The sequence below is a fragment of the Pagrus pagrus genome (assembly GCF_965226575.1).
Source record: "Pagrus pagrus genome assembly, chromosome: 22".
Taxonomy (NCBI): Eukaryota; Metazoa; Chordata; class Actinopteri; order Spariformes; family Sparidae; genus Pagrus; species Pagrus pagrus.
The window spans coordinates 4508536-4530366 of record NC_140204.1 but is presented as its reverse complement, the minus strand read 5'-3'; the positions used below and the strand labels follow the sequence as shown (position 1 = coordinate 4530366).

Sequence of the window (21831 nt, the reverse complement as noted above, 5' to 3'; positions counted from 1 at the left end):
GTGGCGGAGGAGTCGCGCTGGGCCGGTGTATTGAACCATCACAGGGAAAACCAAAATAGACTGTTATGGGTCGTGTGTGTGTGTGTGTGTGTGTGTGTGTGTTAGTGTGTGTGTTGTCTGTCGAATAATGCTCCACAGTTCACTGCCATCGGACACCATTATTTTCTGGTTTGGAAGGCTGCCTGCCAAAAAGTGATCTATGGTAGGGATGTCCCCGTCAGGGTTTTGGCTCCGATTCTGATCCGAGTCACTCAATCAGAGTTTTTAAAAATGTTTTATTCAGAGGGCCAAATTGACTTTTTAGATTTTACTACATGATTCAGCTGTAGTACACCTCTGAGTACTTCAAGTACTGGTGCTAACACCACATCAATGCTTTCTTCAATGTCCGCAACACCTCTTTTAATTTTACCAAAACAAACCAAACTTCTCAAACATATCAGTGCTCTAACAGAAAGCATCTGCATGAAACTAACTGAATATGATACATGTCTGAAATTTGGATGTCTTGAGTGTGAAAGACTATTTATTTAATTAATTATTGAGGACGTATCCTCGTTTACAACGGTGTCCAGATACAAAACAGTTAAATGATAAGACAAAATGAAAAAATACAGGGGGAAGTATGCTCAGAAGTGCAAACAGGGTAATAACAGTGAAGTATAAAGCAGATACATTTACAGCAGCTAATATTTAAAAGCTTTTACAATCAAATAAAACAAGCTCAGAGACGACGGCTCTGAACTGCCTCAGTGAGAGTGAAGAGTTTAACGAGCCAGGCTACCAGCATTTCTGTCAGCTGTGACACCCAGAGGACGTTTTTATATGACTGGTATCAATTTCAGCCAATTAAGAAATTCCTTGATGGGTTTGGATATTTATCCTGCAGCGCTGGGACGACTCTTATATATTTAAAAAATGACCTAAGTAATCGAGGTTGGCTGGTATCATCTCCTTGGATTAATTACGAGCAGCTTGTTACTATTTTTTTGCGTCGGTTAAACAAACAAGCTGTTTGTTCGAACCTTGTCATGAGATGTATTTCTTCTCCCTTCTGTCACTTGTTGACAAGTTGTTTTGGAAAACAGCTTTTCTCCTGGTAATGATTACTTAGGTTCAGTTTCCCAAAATAAGAGTTCCTTTAAAAAAAAAAACTGCAAATAATCTGCATTGTCACAGCATAATACTCTATTTCCTTTCCTGAGGACGCCTGTTTCTCACAAATCGTTGCAAACTCTCCCACAAGAAAGTGTTTGAACCACTTGTCAACAAGGATATCACTGCGACTTCGCTCTCTCATTTGCAATTTCTGTCAATTTCCGCGCTCAGCCCGCAAATGCACATCGGAAGACTTCGAATCGCCTTGAAGTTTGTTTTTATCTCCGGGCTGCTCTGTGGTTTTGCCACAGTGTAATATCAACTCATTTTAAAATATTTAGAGTCACTTTACTTCAAATGGATTACAGCCTGGCTCTGATTCTGGGCCTCCTCCTCCTCCTCTTCACCACCTTTCCCTCTCTTTCCTCCTCCGTCTCCTTATCGTCCTGTATGACCTCTATCCACTTCTTTTTTCTTTCCCACATTTCGCCCCTCCGCTCCCTCTTTTCCTATGGGATTGTACGCACGGGATGACGCATGTTCCCGCACTCGAGCTTCAGTGCGGACCCTGAAAAGAAACGGGACAAAAGCCGTGGGTTAAAAAGGTTCCTATTCGCACCAGACCTCGGTATTTTGTGATGTTTAGGAATGAATGGTCGGTGTGAGAGCGTGTACAGATGCTTCAAGACAGAAAACGCACCTGTCGAAGAAAGCCAAAGAGCTGAATTCCACCACTGAGTGGAATTTCCTGACGTAGGCGCTGACGTCTGAATCTGCAGCGTCGCGTACCGTCGGAAAGATGCTTTTCTGTGTTATTCACTCCGTCTCGTAAAGCCGTCTTTCATGGGTTTGCTGTTATGTTAATTTGTATGTGGAAAGAAAGAAAACGAGCGTTTGACCGGACTGGAAAGGAGTGAAGTGTCAAGACTCTTCACTTTACTAATTCCTGTAATTCTTGAGGAATTAGTGAGAAGAAGTTGTTTATTACCTATTTTCCTTTCCTTAAAAGAGAGCGGGCACATTTCTGTTTGCCTACACTTGCTTCCAAGCCGAGGAACGAGACTTTCCACTGATTATGTTTGTGACTTATTGTGTTACATGACTCATTAATCCTCTGTGTGTGTGTGTGTGTGTGTGTGTGTGTGTGTGTGTGTGTGTGTGGGCATCAGATCAAAGATGGCATTGTGTTCTCCCAACATCACTGATATTGTGTTCTTCCGGGGTTTGAACACCAGTTTTTCTCATTAAATCCGCAAATCGAGGCGCTTGAAGTCTCTGACGTGTTTATTGACGTGCCAATCGACAGATTTAAGCGCGCCAGGTAGGCTACGTGCCGGCGCCGGCGAGCCGAGGAAGCCGCTGAAATCACGTAGGTTCACAAAAGAGTCTGAGGCGGATCTGGGTGTGGATGGAAAGATGCACTCAACTTCAGATCTGAGAAGGTTTTTCCCACAGAAACACTTCAGTTTACCAGGCCGTGAAGGAGACTCAACATTGGAATAAGCGCGTCGAGTCGGTGGCGTTCGATGGACGTAACCAAGAAGCCGCCATTTTCATATTCAGATGTTAGTGGTTGTGTAAAAACAAACATAAAAACTCTTAGATATGCTCGGCCATCTGTGAAAGAAACGTGACTCTGTTGTCATTTTGTCTTGGATACCAAAACTTCCTGTTTGATTCTGTTTTTATTTTTAGTATTCCTTGTCCGACGCTGCCGCAGAGGGACCCGAACGCCTCATTTCCTACAATGCTTGGTTTTCCCCAAATAGTCCCATCAGACAGGACATCAGATATTACATTGCTCATTGCATTGTTCTGGGGAAAATCTTTCCCTTCAGACTGCTTATCCATTTCCCGCTGTCTTTGCCACACCTTCTTTAATGTCGGGATATTTTCGGGGAAACTTCACCGATCATCGGGTTCATTGTTCCACATTGAATACGTATCAATGTCTTGTACAACAGACGTATATTTGAAGCCTTTTTCTGTAATTGTGTACAAAAATTCAACTCAAGACACCGTTTAAAGGAGCATTATGTAGTTTTGAGGAAGACGTTTTGATCTTCACTGACTGATTTTTGTTTCCATGATGGAATAAACTGAATAAACAAACTGACCTTAAAGGACAACACAGTTTCACACTGTTTTACTTTGTTTATATGTGGCGGACCCTGCCACCTTTCTAGCTTCACACCTTATTGTCCTCTGAGAACAGCTCGTTCATTCGCTTATGGAAAAGATAAATATTACCTCATTAATATTGTAAATATTAAAATTCTTCTCCAAAACTGCACAGTGCCCTTTTAAGCTAAACGCTTTCACATACTAAATATCCAATAAATGGCACCATTGCACCTGAAGTTAGATGAAGAATATGATTTTAAATGAGTAAAAACACAGATCAAACATGTAGATCTAAGCTGTCCCTGTCCCGAGCTCTACTTTTACGTGAATGCTCTTTGTTTTCAGTTTCATTGACTCTTCATCCTTCCTGTTCTTCCCTTCCTGTCTCGCTCTTTTCCCTCTGGTGTATTCTTAGGTGCTTTGGTAAATCACTTTTATAGGTCATTTCCATGGGTATTTTCACGGGACGAGGAGTGGCAGGCTTTACTCGAGAAGGTCCCGACCGCTGACCTCGTTAGAGCGTCTGCATTTTCTTAAGCTTTTCCCGAAACTGTCTTTAAAAAATGGTGTCGGTCAGTTTTATTTTGTACCGTTTCTTTGTGTACTTTTTTTTATGTAACACATGTCAGGACAGTGCCAGAGCAGCTTGATTGCATTCGGTGTGTCTTTGTTATCAATAAACATCTGGTTTTGGTGTCAGACCTTCAAAATCAAAGAGAGTCCTCTGCTCTGAAGTTGCGCCAAAAGCTAAATGCAACAAGCTCTCCTTCCTCTTCTGTAGCATCAGGAAAAAAAGCTCAAGTAGGAGCAAAACAAAGCAGGTTAAGCAGAGTATCGGTTCCAGTGGTTGATTTGACCCATGTTGGCCTTTTCTTGTGTTGCGCTTCAGGCCCAGCTGCAGCGCTCCTTGGACAGCTCCGTCTCCACGCAGCCCAGAGCCCTGATCGGCCGACGCGGCAGAAAGGAGGCGGCGGCGGCGGCGGCGCTAGGAGCCGGGACGGACAGCGGCGGACAGGGTGGCAGTCCGCTGTCAGAACAGGACTCTGGCATCCTGGATGTGGAGGATGAAGAGGAGGATGATGAAGTGAGAAAACTGCAACATCACACACAAAAACACATGAAAGTACTGAAGCAGCAGGTCACCAGGGAGTTTGCCCTCTCTGCCCACCCCATCATAATGCGTATATAAGAGAGTGTTTCAGGGATTTATTTGTTTCACTACAAACATTTGGTGTCATATTTTTCTCCAGAGATTTTAGTGAAACTTTAGGAGGTGACGCTGCTTCAGTTTGAGCCGCAAAGATCAAGAACCACGGCCTCGATTACGCCGCTTTGAAGCAGGTCGTTAAAGTACATCAACATGTTTACAGATTGTTCAACGTGTCAAATTCAAAATGGACACAAAGCGTTTCGACACTGAACTCTTCGAGTCATCCCTCGCGGGATCAGAAGTCCTTTTCTGCTGCCCTTGTTGTTTCACACTCAAGGAAAAGCGAAGTACAATGAAGTCGAGGAGAATAGAGCTGAACTTGTCACCCCCGCGCTGCCATTCTGTTTTTAAGGTCCCTGTCGTCCCCTTGGCTTATTTACGTCCTGTAAACTTGACTCAACCCTCTTCACGGGAAGACCTTGGCTCGAACAAAAGGCCTGACCCCGCGGTCGCCAGGGTTACGACTGTGTTGGCGCCGATGGTTGGCATCGCCGCGGCCGCCGTCTCCTCACGCCATCCCTGCCCCTGCCATGTCTTTCCCTTTCCTCCCCCTCCCTTCTTTTACGTCGTCCCCTGTGTCTCTGCATCCTCTTTTCTCTGCTGCCTTTTGTTCTTGACCTTTTTTATCCTCTTTCTTACCTTCGCTACTGTTTTGTCTTCGTCACCTTTGCCACTTTTTTTTTTTTTTTATAACCGACTCCATAGTCCCTTCTTTCTGTTTTTCTTTCCACCTCTACCCTCGTCTCTCTCTGTTTTTGGCCCTCTCGCACCTTTTCTCCTCTTTAAATCATTAATTTCCATTCTCTAAGCTTTAAACCACACGTACCCACTTCTATCTGTCCTCCTCCTCTCCGTCTCCATCCCTCCTCTCCCTCCACCTCTCGTCTTTACGTGGTGCAGCTCTTTGTTTGTCCTTATTGTTTCAGTGTGTGCGGTTACATCAAAGCTGGCATTGTGCTGCTCCTCCGATGATTTTCACAGAAAGCAAACTTTTCCAGAGGGCAAGAGGGCACGTTTTTTTTTTTTGCTTTGGGTGAAATTGCCACTGTGTTGTTCTCCTGAAGACAGAGGATGTGGGTAGAGAGGAAGGAGAGGAATGTGGGATGGTCAGACGGAGGGATGGATGGAAAGAATAAGAGGTATGAAGGTCTGGTGATACTGTCAGGAGACTTTCAGCAGAGTAATGAAGCGCTGCAGCCCAGACGCAGCATTTATAAAGTGTGTCAGGATGATGTGATAGGGCTGTGACTCCACTCGGGAGTTTATCAGTCGAATCAGATTTTGCTGTTCAATAAAAATACTTTTTCAGTTCAGTGCCTCACTGTTTATTAGCTGACATGAGCTGAGCTGAGTGTTACCTGCAGCTTCAGGCTCTCATTGAAACGCTTTTCTTCATCATCTGTGATGTGAAAAGATTAAATCTTCACGGTCAGAGAAAGAAACTGCTCATAGTTCAGTTATAAGACTTCTTCTTCTTCAGCTTCTTCTTCTTCTTCTTCTGCTTCTTCAGCTTCAGCTTCTTCTTCTTCTTCTTCTTCTTCTTCTTCAGCTTCTTCTTCTTCTTCTTCTTCTTCTTCTTCTTCTTCTTCTTCTTCAGCTTCTTCTTCTTCTTCTTCTTCTTCTTCTTCTTCTTCAGCTTCTTCTTCTTCTTCTTCTTCAGCTTCTTCTTCAGCTTCTTCTTCTTCTTCTTCTTCTTCTTCTTCTTCTGCTTCTTCAGCTTCAGCTTCTTCTTCAGCTTCTTCTTCTTCTTCTTCTTCTTCAGCTTCTTCTTCTTCTTCTTCTTCTTCTTCTTCTTCTTCATCTTCAGCTTCTTCTTCTTCTTCTTCTTCTTCTTCTTCTTCTTCTTCAGCTTCTTCTTCAGCTTCTTCTTCTTCTTCTTCTTCAGCTTCTTCTTCAGCTTCTTCTTCTTCTTCTTCTTCTTCTTCTTCTGCTTCTTCAGCTTCAGCTTCTTCTTCAGCTTCTTCTTCTTCTTCTCCTTCTTCTTCAGCTTCTTCTTCTCCTTCTTCTTCAGCTTCTTCTTCTTCGTCTTCAGCTTCTTCTACTTCAGATTCTACTTCGTCTTCAGCTTCTTCTTCTTCTGTTACTACTTAACATATATATAACATGAATGTGTGTGAGAAATGCTGAAGTGTTTCTTCAGTCTGACTGTACGACTTGTGTCTCCCTGCAGGTCCCAGGAGCTCATGACTTGGTGGACTTCTCTCCAGTTTATCGCTGTCTGCATATCTACACTGTGCTGGTGAGTCAATCTTCTTGTTTCTTTCTGTCTCCAGAACCTTCATGTGCATTCATCTGTCACTGAGCACTGCAGCACATGTGATTCACAAGTGTATTCAGCCTGTTTTGACAATGATGAGCTCTTAACCACAATTCAGACCCCCACCACTCACACAGCTGCCGACCTCAGTAACAACACTCTGTGGTGTAAATCACGTGTTTAACTTATAATGTCGTCTGTAATGACGTACAGAGAAATCAGAAGGGGAGCTACCCTGGTCGTATCGCACGGGAATTAAGGAGACTTACCAGAGAGGTATCTGATGCTGTAAGATGAGGCCTCTGGCCCGAGCCTGGCTTCACTCCAGTCAGCCCGCTGCAGTGTGTGTGTGTCTGTGTGTGTGTGTGTGTGTGTGTGTGTGTGTATATATATGTGTGTGTGTGTCTCATCTCAGTTAGAGCGAAAGCAACATGGGTGGAGGTGTTGACTGGGCCACGACTGGGTTAGTTGCACATGCACAGGCCTGTAGAGGCTGTGACCGGGCCATCACGGCCAGAGGGTCGGCTGTGTGTGTGTGTGTGTGTGTGTGTGTGTGTGTGTGTGGGTGTGTGTGTGTCTGGGGGGCTCTCTGGCAGGGGGACAGGAAGTGCATGAACTTTGACAGGAAGGAGAAAATGAACGGGCGAGAAGAGGGATGGAGGGAGGGAGCAGAAAGGGAGAGCGAGGTTAGAGAGAGGGTAAAGGGGGCGAGATGATGGAGGGAGAGACGGAGCAGAAGAATAGAAGAGATTCTGGAGGGTGGAGGTGAAGGGAGAGCTAATGATGGAGGAGGAAGAGAAGAGAGGTCAGTAAAGTTTAAAGGGGTGAGAACAGGGAACATTTGATGTTGGAGAGGTCTTCTCCATCATCTTCTTCGTCTTCCTCTTCTTGTTCTCTTTGTCTTTGTCTTCTTCATATTCCTCTTCTTTGACTTCAGACTCACCTGGTTCCTCGTCTTCTTCTTCTTCGTCATCATCTTCTTCATGTTCGTCTTGATGGTCTTCTTCGTGGTCTTCTTCTTCGTCTACTTCTTCTTCATCTACTTCTTCTCCTTCTTCGTCTACTTCTTCTTATTTGTTGTCTACCTCTTCTTCTTCTTCTACTTCCTCTTCTTCTCCTTCTTGGAAAACAGACTGCGTGCATTGAACCGTGACGTCCACACCTGGACAGTTGGCGATGAATGCAGGTTCCTTCACACCTTGTAAACTTGTAAACCAGTTGCTCTTCTAAAGGGTTAAAAAGAGTCATAAGACTAGAGATAAAACTCTGAACAAGTGTATTGATGAGAAGAGAGGAGTTAGGAGGGAGGGTAAAGGTCAGCGGAGGTGCAGCGGCGACATTTACAGGAAGGAGTGAGGAGAGAGTGAATTGGAAGTCGAGCGATAAGGAGTGAAGAGGAGGGGAGAGGAAAAAGGACGGAGGTCAGAGGGAGGTTAAGGGGGCAAAAACAGGAAGACGAGGGTGAAAACACAACACAGAGGGAGAGATTAGAGAGAGGGGTAAGTACAAGGGTGGGAGAGAGGAGAGGAGGAGGAGGAGGAGGAGGAGGAGGGAGGAAGAAAGTGAAAGAGGAGACGGGTCGATGGGAACGAGGGAGAATGAAGGATGAGAGACGGAGGAGGAGGGAGAGGAGTGTGTTCTGTCTCGGGGAGGTGTTGAAAGGTCCGACCTGTTCACCTCTGAGGTCACACACACACACACACACACACACACACACACACACACACACACACACACACACACACACACACACACACACACCTTATTTTTCTGTTTGTGTGATTCTGTTTATTCTTCTTCTTTTGTTATTTGCTGCAATATTTTCATCATTGTTCTTGTTGGATTGAAGCGAGGCAACGTTAAAATACATGCCCGCACACACACACACACACACACACACACACACACACACAGACACACACACACTCGTCTGAAACTGTTTTATCCATTAACGTGGTGTCGCTGCGCTCTGAATGACAGGCCATTGGGCAGAGACGTGGATTTACCATTAGAAAAGAAAACCAGAGTGTCCAGCGCAGTTTGCTACACTGGGCAGGGGGATCGACTGGAAAATCATGCACACACACACACTCACATACACATACACACACATACACACACACACACACACACACACACACACACACACAGTTTGATAGTTAACGAGAATGACTTGTACTCACACAGACACGAGCATGTACCAACTTCATTTATTTTTCTAGTAAACCTGGACGTGGAATCCCATTTGCAATCAGGACCACCGCTCCTCCTCCTCCTCCTCCTCCTCCTCCTCCTCCTCCTCCTCTCCTTTCTCTCTTTTCCATGTTTAAAGTCCACGATTTTTCCAGTCGAAAGCCGTCGGGCCCCAACAATACTCCCTTTTGTTACACTCGAACACGCACTGCACGTTTTGGAAACGTGGACACAGTCGCGATCAGAGTAAACACAAGCCTGGAGTCCAGTGGACGGGAGGCAGCCGGTCCAGCTCACCGGAGCTCACAGCTCTGACACAACATTTAAATCATGTCATGCCAGTCACATTGCCTCTGCCTTTCTCTGTTTCGCTCATTGTTTGTTTCTTCCGATGTTTGTGTGTGTTATTTGTTTCTGTTGCTGTTCGTTTCTTCTTTTCTCTGTTTTATTTTATGTCTTTCGTTTCCTCCTTTGAATCTTTTGTTTCCTTTTTTCTTTCTTCTCTCTTCGTTTTGTCCTCCATTTTCTCTTTCATTTTCTTCTCTTTTTCTGCTCTGCACCTTTTTAATTTGATTAACATTATATTCCCTTAGTTACTTCCTTTATTTCTTCACTTCCTCCTTTTTTTTGACTCTTTTCTGGCTCCATGACTTTCTTCTCTTTTTCTTTCTTTTACTTTGTTTCTGCTCTTTCTGTGCCTGGCCTTTATCCCCACTCTCTCTCTACTGTATATCTGTTTGGCTCCACTGTTTATGTGGCATTGCGGTGTTCTCACACACAGACACACTCTCGGCCCTCTGTTTCACCTCTGTGCTCTCTCTCGGGGAGAGCGAGCCCTGTATAATGAAGAGTTCATGGCCGTTCGATGCCGTTGGCTTGTTGTAAACACATTGTTCAGCTGAGGGTCAAACTGGGAATGGAAGAAAAAACTGTTTTTTGGCCTCGCAGCATCGGACTAATCTCGATATCCACCAGTGAGATTCAGACTTTTACCATCAACTTTATTGTTTTGTTTGTAACTTTGTGATGTGTTTTCAATGGACATTGTTCAGCTGAGGGTCAGATTAAAGAAAACTTATTATACTGTATTTGTAGCCTCATGATTTATTTGAATAGACATTGTTTTATTGTAAGACAGAAAATTAAAAATAAAGGGAAAAGATGACATCAAAAACCTCTGGATAGATATGAATTTATTAAAGGGGCATGCCATAGATTTTACACATAAAGGTCAGTTTAAATGTCATTATAGGCTTGTGAAAATAAAGTCTTATAACGACTTTGGTGGCCCAGGAAGGAGCTTCAAAATCTTAACTGTCAAACCAAATTAAATCATTTGCATTAGTACTGCAAATAACAATTATTTTGACGATAAATCGATTAACAATTAGTCAATAAAATGTCGTAAAAATTGTGAAAAATGTTTGAAAAATTTCCCAAAATCTGTACCATCTTCAGATTGTTTCTGTTGTCCAACCAACAGTCGAATACCCAGAGACTCTTTATTTACAATCATAAATGAAAAAGAAAGCAGCAAATCCTCACATTTGTTTGAAGATTTGCTCTAAAAGTGAATCGATTAATCGATTAAATTCAATGAAAACAGTTTCCAACTAATTTTCTTTCATTTGATTAAGCGACTGATCATTGCAGCTCAACAAAAACCCCAAAAATCAGAATAATTAAGTCAGAGTCTCTCACTTAACGAAGGTCTAACCTCCAAAATAAAACACTTTAAGTAAATAAATCTAGATCGAGGTGTGTTGAACTTCTGGTTTGGTTAAATTGCACAATCCTGTAAAACACAGACGTGTTTGTTGAATCCACAGATCGCCTCTGTTTCTTTCCTCATATCTTCCCAGTGATAGCAGGTATTGGTCACCACACATGTACCTATAGTGTCACCACCAGAGCCCGGCAGTGTAGATATGTGTGTCCTGGAGGTGGTCTGGTCTGAAGGTAAAGGGGGCATGTCGTGATTATCTGCCCGGTCCTGGACTCTTATCTGTGAGCTCACCATGGACCGTGGGTCCTGGTCCGAGCCCGAGATAGACCCGCGGTTTCTCACACACAGCAGAGAGAGATAAGAGAGAGAGCTTCTGCGTAATGGAAGGAAAAGATACGAGGCGCTCGAGTTTAGAAAGCTGATTCTGTGTTTCTGTGTGTGATGTCTGACCGGTGACGCCAACACAAACTGAACACAACCGGCGGCGGGCATCAAAGACGCGTTCTCTATCTCCTGCCTTACTCACGGACACACACTCCGTCTCTCACATGACCTTATCTCAGCTTTTTTCCCATCATTCAGTGGTTCTGGCTTTTTGGTTTTTATACCTCATTGAATTCGTCCTCCCCGTAAAATCAATAACGGCCCCAAACAACCTCCAACATTTGGCCGCGGACCTCGCGGCTGTCAGCGACGAAGAGCAGCTCCACTGTTGGGACCACATGAGGGTTTCCAGTTTATCTGAACGAGCATGAAGTCGGTAATCCTGCCTGCTGAAGAGGTATTACATGGAAATAAAATCCAACCGCTGCGATATTCTGGCACAGATTTAAACCAGTTTGGCTTCTGCTTGTCCTTGTTTTTTTCCGCTTTGTTTTTGGACTTGCTTGAGATGTCTTACTGTAGATACACCATGACCTGGATGACCGAGAATCTTCACAAACATCTCCTGAAGGTTGTTTGCTGGTCTGAAAGTCTTTAAAAGTCCTACAAGGTTGTTAAACGTCTTATCTAGTTATGTGAAATCTGATGTTTGAAGACAGCTGAGGGGTTTCTTCTGATAAGTGTCGTCTTTTAAGTTGTTAAAAGGAGAGAAGGATATAGATGAGATGATTTCTGTTGTTGTGTCAGTAAACCAGGCCAGGATCCTGTCATGGTCTCTAAATAAAGGCTTCTTTTGGTGTTCGTTTCTTGTTTTTTATGTTTTATTTTATATCCTTTGTTTCCTCCTTTTGAATCTTTTCTTTTGCTTTGACTTCTGGGAGAGAGTTAAAGAGCGAGGAAGGAAGACGGTGAATAAAACTGAATGCAACATGAACAAAACTTTAAAACATCACGTTGTTTGAACACGTTTCTGCCGGAGTCATTTTACAATGATGGTTGTTTAACAATGAAGACAACCGCTTCATCCATCCATCCATCCATCCATCCATCCATCCATCCATCCATCCATCCATCCATCCATCCATCCATCCACCCGTCCACCCGTCCATCCGTTCTGACCTGTGCTTTGTGTTGTAGGGTTTGCGTGATGTGTTTGAGAACTACTACAGAAAGCAGAGGAGGAAACAGGCCCGCCTTGTGCTGCAGCCCCACTCTAACATGGTACGACCCTGCACCCTAACTCAGTGTGTTTGTCTGTGCACACACTGCTAACTACACACACTCCCCTCTCCCACTCTCACACACACACTCCTTAATCTATAACTAATGCCAACTACTGTTATATCGAACAAATGGAAGGTTTTATGTTATAACATGTCAAACAGAAATGAAACCTTAAACTTGAAATTGGTGTATTATCTGACAAAAACAGGTGTGTTTATGTAAATTTGTGCAATTTAAGTAGTGTTTGCCACTGATTGTTTTTACATTTCCATACTTTCCCTTCTCTGTTACACTCTTTATCCCCTTTTCTCCCTCTGTATTTGTTTTTTCTTCCTTTTTACATTTCTAGCATGAAACTCTGGAGGGATACAGGCGGTATTTCAATCAGATTGTCGGGTAAGTTCATCCATTCGTCTCTCCCTCCATCACTGAACCTATTCTGCTGTAGTTTATTCAGATGTTTTATTTGTGTTTTTGTCATTTCGACTGAACCGAAAGTCGAGTTTCTCTCTTCTGAACACGCACCAACCATCCAAACTTCACTGTGGATCAAGTACACCCCCAGCAGGACGACGCCCCCCGCCACACGACTCAAACTGCTCAGGAACGGGACATTTTTCGATACTTTCAAGTATCGAAAAATGTCTTGTCATTCGATACCAAATTTCAATAGATCTCATCAGTTTCAGTGAGCCAATAAGCATGCAGCACGCTTGTCCTGCCAAGATAACAGTGCTGGTGATTGGCTGTCTCGAGGCGTGCAGCAAAAACACCAGGTTACACCCAGAAAACAGCTTAAAACAGCTTTCATGAAATTGGTTTTGAGAAGAATATCTTTTAAGAACCGATATTGACGTCAATGTAACTGTTTCTATACCGGTATTGAACATTTTTTAACGATACCGGTAATTGCATCCCAATTATCCCTTTCTCTGTTCATTCATCCGTCGGATATCCACCTTTCCCTGACTTCTTCTCTCATCCATCCAATAAAAAAACAATCAATCCTTACATCCACCTCGTCCCTTTACCCACCTCTCCATCCATCCATCCACCCATTGTGAGCTTTCTGTGTAACTTGGCACAAGACGGAGTGAGAGACGGTGAGAAAGAGCGACTTTCGAGTGAAAGCAAACATTCTGCGTTTAGCGACACCTCATTTCATTTCATTCGAGTGACTTCTGACCGTTTGACATCTTTTCATCTCTCCGTCCCTCCGACTGCTCTTTTTTTCCCCCCTCCATCTTTTTTCATCCTTCTCTCTGCCCACACTCACCCTTCCCCTCCTTTTACTTTTCCTCTCATCCATCACTCCATCCAATTTTCTCCATTGCATTCACACACACACACACACACACACACACACACACACACACACACACACACACACACACACACACACACACACACACTGGTGACGATTGATAGAGTGTGTGTGATGGTGGTTGGCTCATTGCTGTTATTCCTTCTGTCTGTCTGACTGGAGCAGACTCTTCTATAAACACCGCCAAGACTGGACACTAACACACACACACACACACACACACACACACACACACACACACACACACACACACACCCTCAGGTCTGTTATTCCCATTTGAAGTTTTTGGAAAGTGGCATCCAATGTCTCTCATCCAAAGCTGTTTCTCTACCACTCAGTCATCCCCTCATTTCCCATCCATCCATCCGTCCATCCGTCCCACCAGTCACCATTTCACCTGCAACAGTCTTCAGTCTTTCAGTATTTTAATCCTCCGTTTATTCTCAGTAACAACTGATGGTCCAGTTGTTGGTTGTTGGTTTTTTTTATTCATTTAACCTTTATTTACACATAAAACTAAACATATTATATCCAAAATCCAAAGAAAACAAGAAAACTAGCATTAAAACCTACACAGTTTATATTTAAAGAGAATGTAAAAGGATAAAAAGCAAATGTAAATGGTTTTAAACCAATAAAAGATGTAACAGCTTCATTAAAATTGAGCCTCATTTTGATAGTTTTGGCCTCCATTTGTGTCAGTAATAACAGGTTACTGCTGAGATCTTTCAAGTTTTCATCCAGTCCTTCGGGTATTTTGCTTACTAGATCTCTTAAGGTTTCTAGCAGTGTTCGTAAGAAGTTTATAGAAGTAAACAGATCAAAAAAACTAAACACTCTGGTACTGGACTGGAGAGAAAGGCAAACTAGATGAAGCTCCCATGAACATTTATTACCTCTACGTGTGACTATTTAGTATTTTTACCAGTGTTGTTCCCACAATTTTAACCATTGTAAATACTTCTCTTTCTACTGGCTGTACTCTTCCTGCCTTAACCTTGACCCCACCCAATATTTAATAATTTCAGGCCCGTCTTCAAATGACCTCTTTTATCTAAATATAAAAGGAGCTGGTTCCCCTTGAAGTTGATATCTGAGTCATCATTTGAAAAAAGTTTGGAGATCAATTTAAGATTCCCAACATACTTAGCCTCTTCAGTAATGACATAGAGAAGATTAACCGGGCAACAAAGTGGACCACAGTGTGGCTCGTTGTGGTCTGGCGAGGCTCAGTGGGCATCAGATTGAGTGAGACGAACCAGAATCACTTTTCGAAAAACGATTTGATCCGCTTCAAGAAAGCACTACAACAGATGATTTACGAGTGTGGTCCGTCAGCGAGACATCAACAGCTTTTAATGCTCGATTGGATGAATGCGCCACTTGCTCGGCCGTCGCTGGTGCTTGTAAATGATTCTCAGATTGGGTAATCATGGCGGCCTTTCTGGAAAAGTCACTCCAGCTATCCACCAAAATCTGATGGTGGAAATTGGCCACGCAGTCGCAAAATCATACTCTTCCACCACAGCTGATCATGCTGATATTTTCACTTCTTCTTTGTTTTTTTATGTGAAATGTGCATGAAACAGGTGGATGCAAACAGTTATTATTTATCGGATGGTGCCAAGAAAGAGTCGGGCATTTAACTCCTTGTTAAACTGAGACTTGCTGGTTTTACAGTTCGTGTTTTGCGACGATCCTTTAACTTAATTATTTTTGCATATCGTGAATTGTGCTCCCTCTTTGTCGTCTTCCCTCTCACCCTCCGTCTGTCCCTCCTTCCCTCCTTCCAGCTTCTTCGTCGTGGAGGACCACGTCCTTCACACTACACAGGGTTTGGTCAACCGAGCGTACGTGGAGGAGCTTTGGGAGTTGGCGCTGTCCAAAATCATCGCTGCCCTGAGGACGCACTCTGTAAGGACACACACACCCAGTAACTGCACATACTCGAAAAAGTAGAACACACTTTTCTGCACAAATGCACAATTTAACGACGGCTGTGACAACAAACACACTCCTCTGTCTCCTCAGTCGTACTGTGACAACCCTGACCTGGTGCTGGATCTGAAGAACCTCATTGTCCTCTTCGCTGATACACTGCAGGTACGTCTGCGTGATTAACTGCGCACTAAAAGAAAGGAAAGGCTCGCCATCCTTTTTTATTTTCCACTTTGGTCGTCTTGTACTTTTTGTTCTTATATTCAAGTATCTTGGCACATGCCAAGTCGGCTATTTGACCCCAGGGGCTCATGAAACTGGTTCAAAGCTTGTTTTGTAGTTTAAAAATGGACGTCTGCCAGTCTCCAAAGAAAGACTTTCTTTCTTAAATTGACCTTTTTTTAGAGAGAGACGTTTATCATTTGATTTATCCTCCGCTGTACGTATGAGTGTGATGGATGGGAGGATGGAGGGATGAAGGGGAGATAGAGGGGATGTGGGTAAAAACCGGACAGGAGGAACCTTTGGTAGATGAGTGAGAGAGAACGAAGGAGGGGAAGAGATGAATGGATGGTGCGATGCCCGAAAATCGTTTCACGTGAAGTGATGAGGTGCCACTGAACGGCTAAATTCACCCTCTCCTCTCCTTTTTTCTGTCATCTTTTTCAGTGCTTGCAGGGTTGTTCCTGTGCTATTATGGTTTAATATCATATACTAAACAATGCATCACCAAAACTGGGTTATTTGTTAAAAATGGATATACATTATGGTGCAAAATACGGTCCGGTGTGTAGACTTTAGAGGCATTTAGCTGCCAAAAGCACCCTCTCTAGAGCCAGTGTTTGATTTGTCCCTTCTGGGCTACTGTAGAAACATTGCAGACTCTGTGGAAGAGGATATGAAAGGCTCAATCTAAGGTAACCAGAACAATAAGTTCTGTTTCAGGTGATTATGATCTAATAATCCGGGGGCGGAGGGGACACAACCCCACAATCCTGGGAAAAATATGGTTTGTCCCCACAAAATATCACTTTGCAATTCCAATAATATTATTTATACACAATGAAAGTACTCAAGTTTGAAACGATTGTGACCCCTCTGCCCTCCGTCTCCGTATTTTTCATATAATCATCACCAGTTTACATTATGCACCAGGTCACTCTTTATATTAGATAACAGTTAGCTGAAGCATGCTTCTGTTAGTTAGCCACAGTAACATCAACAAGTGTTTGCAGCTGTTTGAATTCGAGTCAAAGAAGGAAGCTGGCCAAACACTGTCACCCCGCCAGCTAAAGAACACTGCAGAGAGTTTGTTAGCAGAGTTACAGCAACACTTTTGGCGTCTCCCCTCAGGATTTCGCTCTTGAGAAGTTTCATGTAGAAACCAGATTTTCGCCCCCGGGTACAGCCAGACACTGACTGGTCGCTCTGGTTTTCTTCTCCTTGCAGGGTTATGGTTTCCCAGTGTCACAGCTGTTTGACATGCTGCTGGAGATGAGGGAGCAGTACGGAGAAATCCTGCTCAAGAGATGGAACATCACCTTCAGGTACTGACGACCGAGAGAGAGACGACCAAGCTTTTTGCAGTCTGTGTGAGAATGAGGTCGATCGTGTTGTTTTTCAGTAGCTGAGGACATGTTACAGAGTGCGTGCTGCACTGACCTTCCCCTCTCTAGTCATAAGGTCATAAGGGCGCAACGAGTGGTGTGACCACCACACACACACACACACACACACACACACACAAACACTCACTGCCGTGTTGGTTTGTGGGAAACTTCCTCGTCCTGGTTTTGAAGTTTTACGACCAGCCAGAGAGAGGAAGTGTTTTAAAGCAAACGTCCGGAACATTCTCTGCCCTTCAGAATGGGTAGTACCCCTACAAGATTGTGTTCATTTATATCTGTGTGTGTGTGTGTGTGTGTGTGTACGTGTATGCGTGTGTGTGTGTGTGTGTGTGTTTTTGGGCTTACATGCCATTGTTTCACCATCGCTTTTTGTCCAATGACACCAGTGGGACTTGGAGCGAGAACGGACAAACAAACACACACTCCCTCTCTCCTTCCCCCTTCTCTCTCTCTCTCTCTCTCTTTCTCTCTCTCTCTTTCACACACACACATTTATATATATACACACACACACACGCACATATACACATACACAAACACACACTGGGGAAGCCACAGGAATGTTGTGTTGTATTGTTGGAGAGGCAGCGCTCTCCGGTTCACGGCCTCTCCATGGAACGTTGGAACGTCCGAACTCTGGAGCGCCAACAAGAAGTGGGGGTGGTGAAAGAGGGGAGGGTGGTAAGAAAACCTCAAGCATTAGAATGACCCCCAATGGGATGATTGTTTATGTGTGTGTGTGTGTGTGTGTGTGTGTGTGTGTGTGTGTGAGAGAGAGAAAGAGAGGCTGATGGCATCCCAACCATTCCTGTCGACCTCCTTTTTGAATTATTTACCTGTGATTTCTTCCTCTCCAGGCAGGTGTTGGACCAGGACAACTACAGTCCGATCCCAGTCTCAACAGAGCAGGAGTTCAGACACTACACATCCCAGTTTCCCCTGCAAGACCCCGAACTGGAAAAGGTAGAGAGCGGCAGAGCGACACGAAGCAACGCGTCAATCAAATTTGTGCAATCAAAATCTCACGTAATCCCCCGTTTCTCTGCTCTGTTTCCTCCAGCTTCCCTTCCCCAAGAAGCTTCCCTTCTCCGAGTTTGTGCCAAAAGTCTACTGCCAGCTCAAAGAGTTCATCTACGCGTGTCTGAAATACTCTGAAGACCTGCACCTCAGGTACACTCACACGCAAAGCATATGCGTAATCGCGCAGAAAAAAGGTTATTAACTGTTGAAACGATATGTGGATGATAGCTGACTACAAGTCGTGTCATGAAAATCCCATTAACTGTGAAGTAAATGGTTACACTATCCCCAAAAGCTCCAGTTTTATGGGAATGCTGTCTACAGGTGGATATCTGGCTCTGTCATAACGATAGCATCATATAAGAAACAGACTTATAAATGGCTTGTTCTTGTTGACGAGGTGCAGTTTCCTGTTTGTTCAGTCTGTGCCGGCGGTGCTTGCGCTCAATTTTTTGAAAGTTACTTGTCAGTGTATTAGTTCTCCCCACATTTCAGTGTTAAGAAAAAGGAATACCAAGTGGCAGCCTGGGTTCAAGTTGTGGGAACTCAAACCAAACCGGATTCAGCACTGCCAGGAGTTGAACTCCGGGTCGCTGCAGCGGGCGAACGCTTGCTTGCCCCCCAAAACCCCTTTTTCTCATTCAAACATTTGGGACACAGCAGACTTTCCTTGGTCGATTCTTTCCATTCTGATCAGGGATCTTTGTCTCATTAGATTTGGCCCATGAGGACGCACACACACACACACACACACACACACACACACAGCAACAACACACACACAGCAACAACACAGCAATCAAGCCCGACTTCTGTTCCATGTTCTATCGAGGATAAACAGCAACCTGAGTTTGTGTGTGTGTGTTTGTGTGTGTGTGCATTGGTTACGGTTGATGGAAGAATTAATTAAAACAATGCAGCTGCTTTTCTACCGAGAAGATGAGCAATCAGGGAGCGACTTCCACTGTCCAGAGGGATTCAACAGGGCTGGGATTCAGCCAGACACACAGACACACGCATGGAAAACACACACGGAGACTCGTATATGTGCACATAGACACACGGGAAACTCGAATACACACTTTGACACACATTTTAGAGCAAAACACACACTGAGAATCCCTCTGTCCGATGTGTGTTATTAGTGTCAAGTTCTGATTTGGTCGGTGGTTTCAAACAAAATAGCATTTTCTTTTATTCAGACTCAGATCCCCGGGAGGTTGTGTGGGGTTTTTATTATTGAGCATTTTTGCATTTGATAGTGTTTCTGTATATATGTGTATGTGTGTGTGTGTGAGTGTGTTAGTGTGTTGATTCTCTCCGTGGGGGCTGGGAACCGGGGAGGTACCATTGATCCGTGACTGGCGGAAGAAAGGGAGACGGAGGCAGGAGGAGGAGGAGGAGTGATTGGAAAAGAAGTCTCCTAATTAAAAGGAAGGAATTGGCATAATGGCAAAAAAAAAGGGGAGACGGGACGGAAAGACAGACACAAACTATTAGTCTTTGTGCGTTTGTCTCTGTATTCAGACGCAGTGGGTTGTAAAGCGTCGACCCTGGTGGTGACGCAGCCAGAAATCTGTCCATTTTGCATTTTAAAAACTGGAAAAGCTGGTCGCGAGTGACAGATTGATCCAACAGAGAAGTAGGGCTACAACCACCGATTATTTTCATTAATCAGTTAACAGTTTAGTCTGTAAAATGACAAAAGATTGCGAAAAAATGCAGCTTTCCCAGAGCTCAAAGTAGCTTCTAATTGTTCGTCCGACCAACAGTCCAAAACCCGAAGACTATTCGTTTACTGTCATGGGGAGTGTTGGTTTTATACCTCTAGCACAGGAGCTTTGGACCACCGGAAGGAGGTTTTCAGACTGGAGGTGGAGGGAAGCCATGCTGGGCTAGCTAGTTAGTCTTTTGAGTAAGGTCTTGGTGACTGAAACGTTGACCTCTTTTTAAATAAATTAATGCAGAGGTAAAAACTGTGTTCAGGAATGACTATTTTGGGGGGATTTGATTCCTTGCACCATAAGAAAACAAGTGGTGTGCACGATGCCTTCGGCTCATCGATGGACAAGCCCCCAAAACAGAAAATATACAAAAAAATCAAAAGTGTAACTGTAAGATATCACCCACATCATCACAAATAAAGACATGAAAAAGATCATTAACAAGTAAAACAAACCTTTTAGAAATCATTTCTTTAATCAAATACATGTGTGCAAGGTTGAAGCAATCAAAAGCCTTCTGCAATCAAAAGCCTTCTGCAAGCTGCTAAGACACATGCGTGCTCCCTATCAGGTTATTAAATATGACAAAATAAGTTAATGTTTGCAGCAGTTGGGGAAAAAGCTGTAAAATCGGCTTCTGTCTGATTCATTAGATCGCTTAAACAACTCTGAAATCATCTGTCTGAACCAACAAAAATGTCCAGACAGATGTTTTCTTTGTGCGACACTTTCTCTCTGATCTCTCGCTGACCAGACAGCACTAATCGCTCTTCTCAATCAGAGTAATGACTCCACTATTTGACCTGGCTTGATTTCTACAGTCCTGCACACCGAGCTATCTGGTTACCACGGCGGCACGCCTTCCTGCCCGCTTCAAACGCACACAGATGCACGAGTCCGGAAGCAGACGGGACGGTAGAGCAGGATTGTGGTCATTGATCCCTCTGACCTCTGACCTTAACCTCTGTTCACAAGTCTGATTTGGCGGAAAGAGAATAAGCCTGTTTGTGTGTGTGTGTGCATTTTTCCTCACGTGTACTTGATGTGTATTACTTTTCTACCTCCAGATGTGGAGTTTTGTTGCTGTGAAAGTGTGTCTTGTAGCCGCTCCACATGTTTTTAGTCATTCTAGTATGACTGTAGGTACGGCAGCGTCTGTTGTTGGTCAATCAGTTCTCCACTTTGGTCCAGACTGAAATATCCCAACAATGACTCAATGGATCGCCATGAAATTTGGTAAACCCATTGGAGGTTCCCAGAGGATGAATACTAATGACTTTGGGGATCCCTTGACTTTTCCTGTGGAGCCACCATTGGGTCAAAGTTGTTCACTTATCCTGATAAATATCTAAACATCTACTCAATGGATTGGACCAACATCATGAACAGGCTTTAATGGTTCCCAGAGGATGAGTCCTAATGACTTTGGTGATCCCCAGCCTTGTACAAAACATTTAGCGTTCTTCTTTTTATACATCCATGGCAGTGTCATAAAAATGAAGATGGCGTCTGTTGGACTGAAAATTAAGGCTTTGAATTCAACTTTTGTCGTGGTCAAACTGTGGAATTACGGCGTCACGTGATATACTAGGTCCTAAAAAGACTTTCTCCTGTAAGCTTGCATTGTAAAAGAAGTGTCTGTAAAATGGTCCAATTGGTCCAATAAAATTTGGAAAGTCTAGAAGAACATCAAGATCAAATAATTGTATCTCTATTCAAGTTAGCCAGGCCCTAAACTGGAAGTTAGCCGGCCCGGCAGAAGTCTGTAGGGCGCAAGTCATTGTGCCCCACAACGCGGAAGAGCTGGGTAATTTTAGATCCAGGAAGTCGAGCTATATTGGTTTCATGTGGCGCCATGTTCAACGCTGTATCCAGATTTTAATTGTTAGATCCATGGGTAGAACAACAGTACAGGAAACGCTCAGAATTATGGAAAACAGGAATCAAAGTATATGGAAATCTGTTATCCATTTGTACTTGG

At 43.8% G+C, this 21831-nt stretch overlaps 1 protein-coding gene across 4 annotated transcripts in view; it reads left to right on the top strand.

Moving 5' to 3' along the window:
- Positions 1 to 21831, top strand: part of exoc6b (exocyst complex component 6B) — an 85558-nt gene that overhangs the window by 15827 nt on the left and 47900 nt on the right. For all 4 annotated transcript variants that reach the window (XR_014621453.1, XM_084344333.1, XM_084344331.1 and 1 more), the window contains exons 7-15: positions 4112 to 4306; positions 6603 to 6671; positions 12130 to 12213; positions 12566 to 12612; positions 15334 to 15454; positions 15572 to 15643; positions 16928 to 17025; positions 17964 to 18069; positions 18167 to 18276. Coding sequence is in view for 3 of the 4 variants with exons in the window: in XM_084344333.1 (XP_084200459.1) it covers positions 4112 to 4306; positions 6603 to 6671; positions 12130 to 12213; positions 12566 to 12612; positions 15334 to 15454; positions 15572 to 15643; positions 16928 to 17025; positions 17964 to 18069; positions 18167 to 18276 (902 nt within the window). In the remaining variant the exon portion in view is untranslated. The remainder of the gene's footprint in view (positions 1 to 4111; positions 4307 to 6602; positions 6672 to 12129; positions 12214 to 12565; positions 12613 to 15333; positions 15455 to 15571; positions 15644 to 16927; positions 17026 to 17963; positions 18070 to 18166; positions 18277 to 21831) is intronic.